At 42.9% G+C, this 17144-nt stretch overlaps 1 protein-coding gene across 3 annotated transcripts; it reads left to right on the top strand.

The window, feature by feature from the left end:
* The first annotated feature begins 2449 nt into the window (after positions 1 to 2449).
* On the top strand, positions 2450 to 17006 carry LOC105453360 (importin subunit beta-1). 3 transcript variants are annotated; one of them, XM_011695245.1, is made up of 7 exons: positions 2450 to 2680; positions 3325 to 3383; positions 3481 to 3663; positions 4079 to 4432; positions 4532 to 4681; positions 4804 to 6665; positions 16921 to 17006. In XM_011695245.1, coding segments are annotated over exons 1-7 (2670 nt in total). In that variant the 5' UTR covers positions 2450 to 2619; the 3' UTR covers positions 16922 to 17006. The 3 variants fall into 3 exon arrangements, with proteins under 3 accessions (XP_011693547.1, XP_011693546.1, XP_011693545.1); XM_011695244.1 differs by lacking the exon at positions 16921 to 17006 and adding an exon at positions 7243 to 9547; XM_011695243.1 differs by lacking the exon at positions 16921 to 17006 and having other exon boundaries at positions 4804 to 6669.
* The last annotated feature ends 138 nt before the right edge of the window (positions 17007 to 17144 follow it).

Raw genomic sequence — 17144 nt, 5'->3', positions numbered from 1 at the left:
GCAGTTCAAAGGCAAGACGCGAGAACAAAGAAATTATGACGATTATATTTTATAAATAAAAAAAATTGACATGTGATATAGATGGTAAGGCACGCGAGAATGCGTTGCGATGCATTACGAAAGCAAATGTATTCTGTATATCGTTTCATTAAATCTACTAAAACGATAGACCGACTAGTTTTTCATGTCCTTTCTTCGCATCCCCCTATGTCCATCTTTCTATATCTTTTCTTGCACGTTTACAACAATCCCGCGGTGCATTCAAGAGTTTTTCGTTCAAGGGTAGCTTTTTAAAGCTTTTAACCTACCCTTGTTTCTTCGAAATTGCAAACACCTGGCCACAATTCTTAGCACATCATACCGGTTCTAACAGAACTTAAATATGTAGACGAACAGTGCAAACGAGATATAGATACCGATGCTGTTTTATGTAAAGTTTTATTTATGAATGTTTTCATCGGTGATGACTGAATATCAATAATCGCGAAAAATAATTCTGATCGTTAGCTAATAAATAGAGAAAGAGAGAGAACTCTTTGAAATTTTGACGAATAGCAATATATTAATAATGCAATTTTAAAATTGCGTTCTCACCGATATGCGAGATTATAATATTTTTGAAAAGAATCGCTTTCAGATGTATATCGATCAAGATTTTTATATTTTTATAAGATACGCTTTTTGTATGCAAGCAAAGATATATTCAACTAAGGGAATAACAAATCTAATAATAATAAATTAATAAAAAAATTAAAAAGATTTAATAATCATAAATTAAACTCAAATAAAAACAATGATGATAAAGTGAACAAGCAATAACAATTATGGCTAAGAATTTTTCTGTTAGAGTTTGATATTATTGTATATCTATTTTTTAAATAGATATGCGATTTATTATTATTATAATCATACGAATCATATTCTTTCCTTTTAATTACATTGATAGTGTATGACAATTAAAATATCATTAATATTTTGTTTAAGTAGCAATTATTATGTTCTTAATATTTATAATTTGCGTATTTAATGATACCATGCAGTGATGTAAAATTACGAGATTGGCATATTTCTCTTAACGACAGAGAATTTGGTTTTGTTCGAGTTTCATAGTGAAAATACTGAATATAAAGTAATATATAGGTATACATAATCTGTACTAGGTAGCCACATATCTTTTTAAAGAAATTGCATCGAGTAACGGGGCGGGGGCGGGGGGGGGAAGGGAATCACCGAAAAATTTTCGCTTTATACACGAATAATCACAGTCATTCGTGAAGCAGTAAATTTAAATCTTCAATACTAGACCTCAGCATTAAACCTCAGTTCAACTTTGTACAATAATTATCGTTAAAAAAAATCCACTATTGCATGTATTAAATATTGCATTAAGTATATCACACAACGTTGTCAGGATGTTACATTGAAATTTTTTTAGAAGGCGTACTTTCTAATATTGTCGCAACTCTGCAATGCAATATATAATTTGCAACACTTTTCATCATTTTTCTATCATATATTGATTCGGATATACGCTGTACAGTATATTAGACGGAAAAATTTTAGCAAGAGATAAAAGGGGTTGCATCACTTTTTGCGATAGAGATGACGGAGTAAAGGCAGGGGAAGAATTTTATAATAGATACCTGTGCCAAGTAAAATGACTCGACAATTTTTTTCATTCGGAACACGTTTCGGAACGGATTATAGATACACTCATAGCCAATATAACATCCCGTTTCCGATTCGAGTGCTCCCAAACCCTTCAATCGAGATTATATTCGAGAGTTGTTGCAATGTTTTTGGTATATATACATATACAAGGCAAAAGTTTTACGGACAGATCACTTACCGAACGTTCGTAAATTAACGCGATGCAAAGGAGAATCGGCGATGCACGCAGCGAAAAGTTTACTTCAAACGTCCATCGGAATATCGAAAAACCCACCAACGGTCAGTCCTGCGCAACGGATGCGCGTCCAATGCGATTGCTCGTAGCAGTGCCAGGTGGCGCGCGCGTATCGGCCGGCGCATGCGCGGCATGTCGCCGCGATGAGAAAATAGTTCGCTCTCGCGAAAACACAAATATGACGAATACACCAATGCAGTCGCGGTGAAAAAACCGGGAGAGACGTGACGGCAATTTCGCGTATGGCGACGACGCGTCGATCCGCGCTCGTCGACCGCGGGCCACGTTTCCCGTGTCGACGATAATCGCGGTTCATTCCGGCAGGCGGGCGCGAGAATATCAAAGAGAAACCGGGTATCACTGCGCCGCACGTTGTGTGCGAGGGAAGCGGCGGACTGCGCTGCGCGCGGAGTACAGAGAGTGCGAGCGAGAGGGGCCGACGAGTCGCTCGTGTCGGACTCGGCGGGCGCGAGCGAGACGGACGTAGGCTCGGCCGCCGCGCCGGCCGCGCGCGCCGCGCCAGGCAGGAAGTGGACGACAGGGTGGGGGAACGTCGAAGGCAGTTGAGTCGGTGGTGGCTACATGTGGATATCCGCCGGTCGTGACGAGAGAGAGCCTTCGTGTCGCAGGGAGCTGACGTTTAACTTCCTCGCGTCGTATCGCGGGAGCCGTGACGTACCCACGCCGTAAACGAGAGCAATCCGCCGTTCATCATGCAGATGGATCCGACGACGTTGCAGCTGATACAAGTCCTCGAGAGGACCGTCTCGTCGGGTGAGTGTGTGCGCGTCAGAGTCGCCGCGGCCGTCGTGCAGCGGCGACATCACGGTGGCCGGCGCCCCCGCTTTCCCTCGTCCGCGAGCGTCTCCGTCTGTAATCCCGCCGTGATCGGAAACGCGATTCGCTTGTGCAGCGAACAACGGCGGCGACGGTGGCGGCGGCGGCGGCGGCAGCGATGGCGATGGCGATCCCGAACTGGAGCACGCGGAGAGAAATGATCGGTGGAGGCGACCGCGTGCTGTTCCCCCAGTTCCGGCGAATTCGACGCAACGTGCTCGGCTCGGGGCGGCCGCCGCGCCGCCTCGGCCGATCCCGCGCGCTTTTCCGCCGCCGTCGTCGTCCCGCGGACGAGACCGCGAGCCATTTCGCATGCTGTTACGCGCGATATCGCGCCCCGTCGTGCTGTTGCTAGGCGCTTTGTTCGCCGCCGGAAAAGTATTGTCCCGTGTGACGGTTGCAGACGGTTGCTCATATTCGCGCACCGCACGCATCGGCGCGACACGTCGCAAGAGAGACGCCTCGCGCTCGTCTAACCTTACGGCTTTTTCCATGATTTTTCTGCCGCGACGTTAACGCACTTAAGTTAACTAACGTTAATTGCGCCACGCAATTGTAATATGCCCATGTCGCATTTTCAGACAAAAATGAGCTCGTGGCAGCGCAGACTTTTCTGCAGCAGGCGGCCGAAACCAATCTCGTGAGTAATCTCGCCCCACTATGGGATTTTTATTATTATCATCATTGGTGCGAGGAGTGATGTTCAGGTGCAATATTCAATGGTATGTCTGTTTCAGCATGAATTCGTGCAACGACTCAGCGCCGTGCTGGTCACAGTCGGCGCGAGCCCCGTCGCCCGCATGGCTGCGGGTCTCCAGCTCAAAAACCAACTTACCTCCAAGGATCCTGACATGAAGTTCCAGTACCAGCAACGCTGGCTAACTATTCCCGTTGAGACGAGGGAATATATCAAGAAAAATGTAAGAAAATGTTATATTTACCGCATTTTCTCATTAACATTTAATAATTATCCAATTTTATGTAGAGGCGATGTTCCTTCTTCTATTGAACATTATAAACATATATATTACTCCAATTGAATGCAAAGGAGAAATGTTTTTATTTTATCGTTTTTATCTTTACTTTTACTCTCGATCTTATTTTTTTTTATATATCTTATCTCTTCTGTTTAAGATAACATCTTAAAATAAAGAATTTTGTTTAATAACAATAACAGTTTGATTCTCAGAAAGTAAAATTCCAAAATGGAAATTTTGAATAAACGATAGCAATAATTATAAAAATTTATTACTAGATAATATTTTTTAGGGAAATTCTAAGTATATTAGACAATTATTTTTTTTTTCATATAAAGAGATATATTTGTTTTTGCAGATTTTAGGAGCTTTGGGAACGGAAAACAATAGGCCAAGTTCTGCGGCACAGTGTGTCGCTTATGTTGCTGTTGCCGAGTTGGCAGTGGGGCAGTGGAGCGAATTAATTCCATTGTTAGTCAATAATGTTGTCAACCCGTCCAGTACCGAGATGATGAAGGAGGCTACTCTAGAGACTATCGGATATATCTGCCAAGAGATTGAAAGCGAAGTGCTGGTGTCACAATCAAACGAGATCCTTACAGCTATCATTCACGGTATGAAGGGTTCCAGTACGTCGAATCACGTTCGACTAGCGGCTACAAGCGCCCTGTACAATTCCTTGGAATTCACCAAAGGAAACTTTGAGAAAGAGGTTAGTATTAACCTGACGCCAATATTATTTTCGTATATAACTACGATACAATTTATGCAATAAACAACTAATGCTTTGACCTTTTAATCCTATATATAGACGGAACGAAACTTTATAATGGAAGTTGTATGCGAAGCCACTCAGTCTACCAATACTCAAATCAGAGTGGCTGCGTTACAGTGTCTTGTGAAAATTATGTCACTGTATTACCAATATATGGAACCATATATGGCTCCAGCACTGTTTCCTGTAAGTATCATTTGGATCGTCGTATCAAAAATATATATTGCATAACTACATGAATATTGCGGTACTAATTGTAAGTATACTTACTAAATGTGTTGCATATCTTAATGGAATTTTGATTACAGATTACGTTAGAAGCTATGAAGTCGGAAATTGACGAAGTAGCACTACAAGGAATAGAATTCTGGTCGAACGTATCCGACGAGGAAGTGGACTTGTCAATGGAAGAAGGAGAAGCATCGGAAGGAGGTCGTCTGCCGTTGAAAGTTTCACGGCACTATGCTAAGGGTGCTTTACAATACTTGGTACCGGTGTTGATGAAAAAACTAACTAAGCAAGAAGAATTTGATGATGAGGATGACTGGAATCCTTCGAAGGCTGCTGGAGTTTGCTTGATGTTGCTGTCGTCCTGCTGCGAGGAAGCCATTGTTCCATTCGTTCTTCCCTTCGTCAAGGATAATATTAAGAGCCCCGATTGGAGGTACAGAGATGCGGCTCTGATGGCGTTCGGCTCGATTCTCGGTGGTTTAGAGCCTGCCACATTGAAACCGTTAGTGGAACAAGCCATGCCCACTCTCATCGAGCTGATGTACGATAGCAGCGTAGTCGTCCGCGACACCGCCGCGTGGACGTTCGGTCGCATATGCGAGATGATACCAGACGCCGCAATCAACGAAACCTATCTCAAGCCACTGCTGGAGTCTCTGGTGAATGGATTGAAGGCGGAACCGCGAGTCGCTGCCAATGTATGCTGGGCATTTACAGGATTAGCGGAGGCGAGCTACGAGTCTGCTGAGGCGAGCGAAGACGGAAATCAGCCAGAAACGTATTGCATGTCACAATATTTCGATTTTATCATTCAACGACTTTTGGAGACTACCGATCGACCAGATGGGGCTCAGGCGAATTTGAGATCCGCCGCCTATGAAGCTCTCATGGAGATGGTGAAGAACTCGCCGCGCGACTGTTACGTAACCGTGCAGAAAACTACGATGGTGATACTCGAGCGGTTGCAACAGGTATTGCAGATGGAGTCACACATACAGAGTCATTCGGATCGCGCCCAGTACAACGACTTGCAGTCGCTGCTTTGTGCGACATTGCAGTCCGTCTTGCGTAAGGTCACCGCGGAGGACGCCCCGCAGATATCCGACGTGATAATGACCGCTCTGCTTGCTATGTTCAGCTCAAACTCCTGCAAATCAGGTGGTGTACAGGAGGACGCGCTCATGGCTGTCTCGACCCTGGTTGAAGTGTTGGGCGAAGGTTTCTTGAAGTACATGGAGGCGTTCAAGCCTTATCTCTGTCTCGGCTTGAAGAACTATGCTGAGTATCAGGTGTGCTGCGCAGCGGTCGGTCTCACCGGTGATATCTGCCGTGCACTCAAGAACAAGATGCTTCCTTATTGCGACGAAATTATGACTCTGTTGTTGGAAAACCTCAGCAATAACGCCGTTCATCGTTCGGTTAAACCACAGATCTTTTCGGCCTTCGGTGACATCGCCATGAGTATCGGGCCGGAGTTCAAGAAATATCTGGACGTTGTGTTGCAGACGTTGGTACAGGCGTCGCAGGCCAACGTAGACAGAAGCGATTACGATATGATCGATTATCTGAACGAGTTGCGCGAGGGCGTGCTCGAAGCTTACACCGGCATAGTTCAGGGTCTCCGCGGCGATGCGAATAACTGTCCGGACGTCGCCATTTCTCTCATCGAGCCGCACGTGCCGTTTATTATACAATTCATCACTTCGATAGCGCAGGACCGCGAACATTCCGAGGGTAATGTGTCAGCCGCGGTAGGCCTGCTGGGCGATCTCGTCATGGTATTCGGAGTTAAGCTGCTGCCCATGGTGGAGACCGAGCCGCTCAATGATTTGCTGGTCAAGGGAAAGAAGTCGCGCACTCACAAAACTAAACAACTGGCGAGTTGGGCTGCGAAAGAGATTCGGAAGCTCAAGACTGCTGCCAACGCTACGTCCAGTTGGTGAGTACCTTTTCATTATATTCTCTTGTTTAAGCGTCGTGCCTGACTTAATTAATTCGCAGAGTTATCGATGCGATTTGACCTCACTTTAATCGACGCGCGTTGCACTGACACTGCAATTTATTTTGAGTTTGTATCCCGTTAAAGGGATGAGAATTTATCTTCTCGTTATTTTTGTTGCTTTTCTTGCGCTTTTCCGCACTCCGCCTTTATCATGCATATTCGATTACTGTATCATCGTATGTTCTTTGGTGTTGTTAAGTTTAACTGGCGAGCTTTTCATAGCAAGGATAGGATGTAGTTAGGATAGAATTGTTAGAGGAAATAGAGAAGGGGGAGGGCGGAAGATAGTGAGTGAAAGAGAGAGAGAAAGAGAGAGCGCACGTGAGCATTGAAGAATTACTTCAATGTCGATAGGAATGCACTACCTTCTGTGTCGTAGCGTTGTTTTCTATCCTTCGAACTCCCCGCGTACGCGATTTGAAACGTCTGCCCGAAACTCCCCCTCTCCGAAAAAAAAAAACGAGCACGGATGAGCGACGGTGACTGATATTTGGCTCGCTTTTGTTGTTTACAGATCACCCCACGGTTGTACTGTCGTGCAATTTGATTTGACTAGAAAGCTATCAAACACAATACAAAGACAACAAGATTGGATGGTGCGGATGCGAGTTGATGGATGTGCGTGAGTTCCGAAGCGATGATGACGAGATGAGGTGATGAGTCTGCACGTGTCCCTATCTGGCGATGGTATTTTATTGATATAATTATCGGTGTCGTGCGCAGCCCATATAATCCGAGAGAAAGGGATTTTAGTGAGAAAGCGAGAGCGAGAGAAAGCGAGAATGAGAGAAAGAGAGAGAGAGAGAAAGAGCGCGCACGAGACAATGAGAGAACCAAAAAAAAAAAAGAAAAAACAAATACCTGTCTGCCGGATGCCGACAACGGATGATGAGGAGTGCAAGTGGATGTTGCCGATGAATGAATCAAGGTCAAAGTCTACCAAGAAGAGAAAGAGAGATGTTTCTGGTTGCAAGTATGCCTGGGTACAAACGAGCCTGTGGCTTTTATCCGCGTGATTGAGAGATAAAACCCAAGAAGAGAGAGAGAGAGTGAGAGAAAGAGGATGACTTCGATGAACGATTATTGTGAGAGAGATGACCGGAAGATGTGAGAGAGCGCGACAGGAACACCAAGCGGTGGATGGAGAATGTTACGTACATAGTGAGGGAGAGTGAGAGTAAGAGACTCAGGGAGAATTTCCGAAATAAAGTGATAGCATGTTAGATATGTGAGAGTGTGAATGAAAAATATAGTAAAATGTATGATGTAATTATGCGCGTGTGCATATGCCTATATGTATGTATGTATGTATGTATGTATGTGTGTGGGTATGAAAGAGAAAAAACGAGAGTCTTTTATTTACAGTGACTCGCCGTTGACTCGTTGTAAAGCTCGCACCGAGCTTCTCAACGACGTGCATTAAATTTTTGAATCGCGATTTTTAGCTGTCGTTGCTTAGAATCGTGCCGAATTTACCTGCGTAAGAAAGGGTATCGGCTTTCCTATGCAACTTGCGAAACTTGAATGGGTAACGAAGGAAAAAAGAGAGAATGAGAGTGAGAGAGAGAAAGAGAGAGACTGAGTGCGAAAGATCGAGAAGATTACAGAATTTTCAATTGAGTGACTCTTGATCCGATCATGCTGCGCGAGAATCCGTTGTGTGATGAGAGATGTGTTACTTTTTCCCCGTACGTGAATGTCTGTTGCTGTTGATTGGATAATTAAAGTTAATATTTTGATGGCACAAATGATTTCGTTGTACCGAAGTCCTCGTCCGGCCTGAACGTCCGTAGGAGCAAATGATCTCGAATGCTCAAGAACAATCCCCTAAATTTCCTCTAAACTCTCTTCCTCCTTATATCCCACCTCGATATCGTGTAAGTCCTTTTTAGTAGCCGGTCGAGTATTCCCGCGCGATCACGGTACACACGAGTGGTGTCGCAGACGAGGAGTTTTTCGCACTGCCATTTGGAACAACGCTGCACGGCTTGTCCAGACACTTTTTTAATCACTAGTTTCTTCCTCTCCCCCTCCCTCCCTTCCCCATCCACCCGTTCGTAAGACGTCTGGACCACTCGAAATCTATCCCGGGTGAGATCGTCTTCCTGACCGTGCGTCACTGTGCAGGAGCGCCCGTCGTTCGCGTTATTTGCTCGACGGGAATGTCTCTTAGCGGATCACTGGGACTGGGGCTGGTACCGTGATCGCGTCTATAAACCGGCCGAGTTCTGTCAAACGGATAATTGACGGATAGCCCAGAGTCGTACAGCCTGGAGAGAAGTAGCCTAGTTGATCTCTTTCGTAGTGATCGAAGCTCGCGGTGAGATCGCGCGCTTCGATTCACGCGAGGTCGCGAAGAACCCCTTCTCCACGTTCGACCGGGATGTCTCAAGTATCCTGCATCTCTACCTCTGTTTACACCGCGTCCTTGATGACGAATAGTCAGTGTCGTGCCGATCGCGAATCATTGTCGCGAGTCTGTTTCGTGGAGTCGCGGGAGCCTCCTCGGCGGATCCTTCATGATCGTCCGCCCGCGATTTTCAGCGACATGTCATAAATAAATAACGTAATACGGAGTTACGTCACGTCGTCGTTGTCGTCGTCGTCGTCGAGAACGTGTCTGCGGTAGTGCCATGCATTCCAAATGCTTTTTTCAACGGATCCTTTTTTTTTTTTTTAATTTGAGTATTTGTAGTGACTTCGCGTTCATATATTCATATATATACATATATATTCTCACTTACACTCCTATCGTGATTTCCTGAGTGCGAGAGGGAGAATAGCGTAGTAGTATAGAAAAATCTCTAGTTTTTCGAATATATCAAACGCGGGGCAAACGTGTTTTGACAAATATCGGCGCGGAGACATGTTATGATTTCGGAAATTTCATCGGCACCGACGAACAATACAATGCAGCAACGCGTAGATTATGTTTCTCGTTGATTTATTTTCATGTCTCCTAAAATTAAAAACTCGTATTCTTAATCGTTCATCGACGAGACCAATGCACTTTTAAAACATGCTCAAACAACTTTATCGATTATTTTGCACACAACACGTGATAACATTAATTAATATATTGTCCTGCATAAATGTTGCCACTGTATTTCGTACCCTGGGTTTTTACGAGAAATATTTTTAGATATCTAACTCGCACAAATTCTAGAAAAATGATCTCTTTTGTTTTTTTTATTGTTTATTTAAGACGTGTGTACGCGTCAATTTATTTTTTTTTTTAATCCACGTATCTAGATTCAGTATTGATGACAATGGTAATGTGTGATGATACTATCTTCGATTGTAAGAATATTGCCAAATTGTAAATAACCAAGTAAGATGCATTTAATCGCCGACTTGAAAACTACCTATCGAGTTAATATCAAAGTTTAATGTGGAAGATATATACATATATATATTGAGATCACTTCTCTAAGAGAAGGTTAAACTATTTTTCTAAGATGAGGTCTTTCATAGATTACGAAATAAAACTTCTTGCGAAAACACAGGAAAACGTTTCAAGTTTGTGGCAATATTTATTCGAATTGCTATGTATATACACATACTCGTATATCTTTTAAAACATTTATGTTGATCGGCTGATTTTCAAAAAATCAAACATTTATCTGTAATATTCTTTTTTCTTTTAATTAATAAACTACCAATTAATATAAAATTTCTGACATCAATCAAGTGATTCTCACGAATACATAAAATATTTCAGCAGTTAAAATTTTTTTTTTTTTTTTTTTTTATGTTTATCAAGAAATTGACTATTCTTGTCGAAATGCAATGCCCTAAATGATGAAATTTCGCCGCAGTTTGCCGTTTTTTTTAACACGATTATCATCGACGGCGGTTAATTATTGATCGCAATCAATAACGAGTCCTATGATCGCGATAGACTTGGTAAAGAGACGCGACTATATTCTTTTCTTTTATACACATTCCACTTAGTAGAGATAGAGAGAAAGAGAGAGTGAGAGTGAGAGAAAAAAAAAGAAAGAATGGGAATGAGTGCCACAACGGAGAGGACAGCGGTGCGCGTCTTTCCGTATCTTGCAAAGAACTCGATCGCTCGCCTATTCTTTTGATTCGCAATCGAGAATTTGCAATTTCTGTGTGTGACGGTCGCCGGAATTCGCAGCGTTCCGATTTTGGTGCCGAGATTGATCGTTCCCTTAAAATTAATCTGGTGCTAAATCGTAATGATGATTCTGAGAATCAGTCGTGTTATTAATATTGATTAATTGTGCATCAATGTACATATCTAGAATTTTATAATCATTAACAAAGAAATCACGTTATGATCTCGAAATATAGTTTAATCTACATAGCTTTTTTTTATTAATTTTTTTATTATTAACTTATATATATGTAACAAAAATTGCTTTAAATTTAAAATATTTGGAAAAAAATTGAACAATTTAATTTGTTGAACAATATAAGACAATTTTATAAGATAGAAATTCTCTTTAAAGTTCATAAATTATTGTCATTTAAATATTCAAGAGTTAAAAATGTCTGATTAAATTTGTTATTTTGAGAGTTATTAAAAGCTAGAAATATATATTAAGCGAGTAATTATTACTCTTATCAATATTTTAAAAGTTTTACTGTATTTATTTATTATAATACTTAATTGTGAGTTTGTTTTGAAAAAGATCATCTCGATTTTTGCCTGAAATCGCCGCGAATTGCGTCACCGGATTCGCCAATAAGGGGAAAAAGGCAGAAGAGAGAAAGTCAGAATAAAGCGTGAAATCGAACGGGTGAATTAGAGATTTGTGTTGCAAGAGCGAGAGAGAGAGAAAGAGAGAGAGAGAGCGTAGGAGGCGAAGCGACGAGAGATACAAAGTGACAAAAGATACAAAAATACAAAAAAAGAAAAATAATAGATATATATGTGACTGTGATTTTCGGAGAGAGACTCGTGTGCGAGGAGTCGAACGTTCTACCCTGAACGGAAGCACGGTCCTCGCGACCTTTCGCGATCCTTTCGTCGATCGCAGAGACGAAACTCTGGCGGACGATCCTGATCCTAGCATATCCTACGATCGAAGCTCTTCTCTTTCCCCTCTACCTCGACAACCTGATCGAGCCTGAAACGCACATGTCGGGATCGTGGCCAGAGGGAAACTCGCTCTCGAGTACCGTGCTTCATCAGACTGGCTTCGTAACGTGTACATCCTCGTCGGATAATTAATCCTTTATCCCGTAGACTAGACATTTCTCAACCAAACCCTATATCTTTTTGTCGGACGAATTAATTATCCTTGTGTAACAGAGCTTCGGATGATCCGTGAAACGAGAGAAGTCTATATATTCCAAAAATTCGTATGCCAAAGATTTCTTCAAAGTGATAGGAGATTAACACACGCGAGAGGTGTTGGTCGACGACGTGAAAAGAAAAAAAAAAAATTGCCGGACTCCGACGCCGCTCTGTGAGGAGATTACTGTAGACCGTATAAGTCATCGGTAAAAGTTCGCGCGAAGCCTACTACGTTCTTTATAGCCTTTTACCGCCATAATGACGTCTTCGTGACGATCCCGAGGAAGCGACGTAACACGTCCTTGCGGCGGAAGGCTCTCGATGCGTGACGAGAGACGGGGATTTCTCGCCGGCATGCGAAGCCAGCCTGAGGGGGAACTTGTAATAGCACGACAAAGCGACTTATCTTGTCGACTAATTAGTTGTTTAGCCTTTTCATCGTCGAGACTCCTAGAGTGCGTGCGATGCTTACTAGAGCGAACGTACGTGATATGAGCGTATTTTACGTAGTATATTTAAAAGAGTCGTGTGCATATTACGCTGTATCAGTGATGATGTGCGCTGTGAAGTAAGTAAGGAAGTTTACCAGGGATGCGTCGATGATGATTGATGGAGCGGATCGGAGAGAGAAGATGGTGGTGATGATGATAATAATGATGCTGCAGATGTTGATGTTGATGTTGATGTTGAGGATGATAATAATGATGAGGATGTTGATGATAATGTGGGTTGGCTCGTGATTCGTCGTGAATCGCGGCGTCACGTTCGAGAAGAGAGAACGGATCGTCGATGCATGGAGAAACAGAAGGCCAAGCAAATATGTAAAAGTAAATATAAATTTTGTATCGTGAGGCGGGCCGAATCGCGCCGCCTGCCAGCCTGCGGGATCGACGGAAAATTTCCTGGGGAGAAACGTGTGTGATCTCTATATTAGATCTTCTAAAGCTAATATACTGATGTATTTTTGGATCCAAAAATTCTAATGGAGTATTTAAAAAAAAGATGCTAATGCGAAGAGAAAGATCGACCGTACATTTTTCATCTTTCTCTTCGCCTTGACTGCCTTGACGAATCTAGTATACCTTTTCTTTTAAAGTACATTTTTAAAGGGGTTTTTTTAAAAAATTAAGATCACCCAAAACTAATTTACAACTAAAAGCAATATTGCTAAATTGCAATATTGCTATTCTTCGAAGTTTTCAGGTGATCCCACGGGCTCGCGAGCGTTCTCGCGACTCGCCTTCCGCCTGCGGTGTCCTTGTACGTACGAGACAATATTTTCGATAATATTTTTTAACGATCGAGTCGCGAAACACGAGCCCAACGCGTAGATCTGTTGTTCGATGCTTGAAACCGCGCGGCGGTGGCGACGAGTGTATCGCAGGAGAGTAGAGGCGAGCATTCCTATTTTTTTTCCCCCTTCATTGTTCTCGGCGATATTGCCGAAGGAGAGTATTCTACCTGAAGAATCGATTGTATACGTTAAATTGCAGAAATTGCGATTGAAGTCCTTTCATTGCAACGCAAGCGAACGCCACTTCCGAAAAGAATTCTCGATGCTGCATGCCGTCAATTAAGAATCACGTGTTCCATAGTAATTAATTGTTACATATTTTACCGAATGAAAAATTCCAATAGTGCAGTAGCATTAAAGGAAACCATTCTGTCGTGAATATAGATAGAATTCGGGGGGGATCTCTCGTTTCCGCGAAATCGCCGCGATACCGGCATCGTCTCGTTATGAACGACCTCGCCGAAACTCCCTGCGATCCGCAACACTTTCCGGGATGGGATGCCGTGAGCGACGCCACCGTCGCGATGAAGTGGGCGAACTAATTAAAAAAAAAAGTAAAAAAAAAATACAAAAAAAGCTGCGTGCGTGGATGACGTCTGGTGCGCTGCGCGAAAGAGTGCCCGAGTGCTGCTGCCGATCGAGAGGAGCGATCAGATCGTGCTAATTATAATTGACGCGTGGTGGGAAGAAAATGTGTTTCTGGGCGACCTATATATGCGTGGGTGAAGCGAGAGAAGAGAATAAAGGGGACGATTCTGGATGTGGACGTCCGCCTGCCGTCGTTGCTCCACCCTCTCCTCCAAGCAATCTCCTGGCACTCGATCCGCCGATCTTCGTAGGACGAGGCCTCCTTTTCGTGCCGCTACACAAGAGCGCCGATTTGGCGCGACGAGAGCAAAAAAAATCACGGCCTACTCTCGCAAATGCGAGGGGACAATCTTAATCGCCAATTTTTCGGACGGCGTGACTCTTCGCGGATCGGACGTAATCATTGACATTTGCTCAACTCGATGCCCCCTTTTGCGTCTGCGATCGGTATCGAGCTAAGGGAAAAAACACCAAATTTGTTCGCGGCTCGCGGACATCTAACTTTCCGACGGATGAATAATTTTAAAAAAGGAAATTACGCTATTTCGAGAAAATGTGATGTTACAGGAGAGATTTTATTTTCCATATTTAAAGGGGAAATTTTTTCACGAGAGGGAGAACGTAAAGTTGTCGGATTTAGTGTACCGTGAGTTTACATGATCGACCGACTGCCACGTTAATTAAATGTTATATATATTACGACGTAAAGTCATTTTTGTCGCAGATATTCTTGCGACGGCACAGCATGGCAATCAACGTTATATAGGCTAGCAATTAGATGTTTGGATATCGCGTGATTTGGATCTGGGTAAAATGAATACAGAGATTAAAATTTCAACGAAAAGATCCATCAACATCTCAAACTGTACGGAGCATTTACTCGGGAATTCCATTTAACGTCAAGTGAATCTCTTCTAGAGAGCCAAGTGAATGAAGAAAATTTCTTTAAATTACAGATTTTAAATTTAAATTTTAGCACAATTCACAGTTTGGCCTATAATTTCGCAATTGGCAATATATAGGATAGTTCAAAGTTGCCGTCTACTCCATCTAAATTTTGGATTCGTGCAACCAAAGTGTTCTGTCTTTTCGAAGGATCTCTTTCATCTACAAAAATATCAAAATCTATACTATTTCTTACGTAGTTGTTGACCTATCGGCGTGTCCGAAAATTAGAAGAGTGGACGATCCAAAGCATTATATAACCCGATCTTTAAAGAATACGGCGTGTTCCTTCTTCTTTCACTTGCTTCCTATATGATTGTGAGCTCTGCTCCTGACGGTCGCGGGGAGCTAATTGGACTTCACAAGAGGGAGAGGGTGTGGGCATGTTCACGCGGTGCGAGAGCTGAATGCACCGCGTTATCGTTTTATTTCCTACTTCGGTTCGAGTCAGTCGTGTGGTGCTTGCGAGGATTGTGTTTCCTGTGGTGATTTATAATTGACAACGACAATGTGACTTCGGCTACATCGCTTACGTGAGTGCCAGAGCGATCGTGGAATGACTGGGGGACGATTCTTCGGGAAGTGTGTCTAGCGTATAATTGGTCACATTAATGATCGCACATGATTAAAGCGGGTCCCGCGAGGCCCCATACGACACACGTGGAGAAATATCGCGGCGCAATATCGTGACTCTTCGCGAAAACGCGAAGACGTTCTCTTTTCGGCGATCTCGCGATCGGTCCTCGATGCATCGTCCACGTTGCATCGCACAGGAACAATTCGATTTGCATATCACAATTAAGACATTAATGTGGCTGACTGTACCGATGAGTGCAAGAGACAAGATTATACGAATCGCCAAGCGACAGTGCCATATAATATCGAGTCATTTCGACTGCTGTTTTTCTTCACCGATTTAATTTGCCTTTCTTCGGAGATAGACGAGCGAGCTTCGAAACGCGGTAGAAGCGCTCGCGCGTCGGGAATGCGAAGTATCGAGAAAAACGAAATGAGATTCCAATTGGCACAAATTGCGAATTGCTTCCTAAATTTTATTTCATGGTTTTCTTTCCTCTCACGAAAAAAAAAAAAAACATGATGGCCCGAAAATAAATTCCATTTGAAATCTATATACACGCGATGTGATGCCATTATTACCACACAGTCGTCGTTCAAATACATCAAGCACAGCCAATATGTGTCACCGCCTTTTCTCAAACATCTCAGTTTTATACCCATTATATGTTTTTTCCTTTTCGTCCGCGAGAGAATTTTTGGAGAAATTAAAATTTTATTTCTTCATCTTACGACTATTTCCCATAGGTTCCGTAAGTATCGTCGCCTCAGATTATTTATGTTCTTACGCTCGCCAGAGAATTCAGAGTGTTTTCCAATTAAATAATTCAAGAATCTTTTTCATCGGAATGAAAAATTCACGATGGAACTTTCAAACGAAAATTGCGTCTATCCAGATGGAGTGGGGATGAAGAGAACGCCGCATCGTGCGTTCGTAACAGCATGTGCGTGTCAGCGTTACTCTTAATCTTTTCTAAGTACCTTTAATCTAATTGAATTACAAGAGCACCCCCCGCGTCACAGATTAACCATCCATCCGTCGCATTTCCAATACCTTCTTTCGAATAGTGCAAACGTGCGCGTGCAGCTGGTCAAGCTGTCAGTGTTATTTGCGATAAATCATGGATATCGCATTTTTCTAACTGAGAAAAATTTGCGCGACACTTAATATATATCTGATGCGTCGGCCGCGTTACGCAAAAGAAGCACGTTTGCAATTGTGTTTCACAGTTCTCGCAAATCATTCGTCATCTGATCTATGTTTATTGTGAATCTTGATTATGGAGAACTAATTATATATTTTTTAAATCTTTTTTAAAAAATTAAAACGTCATATATCTTTCTTCGTATCTTTTGAATATTAAACGTGGAAACTGGAAAAAAAAGATTACGATATATTTTAGATACTTATGAGCTCGCTAAAAAAAATTGCAAAAAAATACCATATATTAAACTCGACAACTGAAGAATACTCGAACTCACTAGTGTTCTTGTATTTTGGACCCGTGTCCTGTTAATAGAAGTCGCAGCGCGGCGAATCGCCGTCGGTGCTGAAATCATTGAGGTGCATGGTGCACTTTTGTGAATCCACGAGAAAGCGAAGTCACACTTGCGCTTTTATTACGGAGGGAGAGACGATGCAGCGTGCTTCGCATCGGTCGAATCATCCACGGATGGAGGCTAATGCATGTCACGTGACGCCTTTGTAAGGTATCATCGGGGCTTTCGGTAACGTGGGACGAGA

This window comes from Wasmannia auropunctata, unplaced genomic scaffold (genome assembly GCF_000956235.1).
Source record: "Wasmannia auropunctata unplaced genomic scaffold, wasmannia.A_1.0 LD336000.1, whole genome shotgun sequence".
NCBI lineage: Eukaryota > Metazoa > Arthropoda > Insecta > Hymenoptera > Formicidae > Wasmannia > Wasmannia auropunctata.
The sequence above is the reverse complement of the archived record's forward strand: the minus strand, read 5'-3'. Positions and strand labels throughout refer to the sequence as shown.

Excerpts from the sequence above, each read along its gene's own strand:
- LOC105453360 (XM_011695243.1), top strand. The coding sequence starts at position 2,620 with ATGCAGATGGATCCGACGACGTTGCAGCTGATACAAGTCCTCGAGAGG. Across the intron at positions 4,433-4,531 it reads AAGGAAACTTTGAGAAAGAG|ACGGAACGAAACTTTATAAT; the intron begins GTTAGTATTAAC and ends TCCTATATATAG. Across the intron at positions 4,682-4,803 it reads TGGCTCCAGCACTGTTTCCT|ATTACGTTAGAAGCTATGAA; the intron begins GTAAGTATCATT and ends TTTTGATTACAG.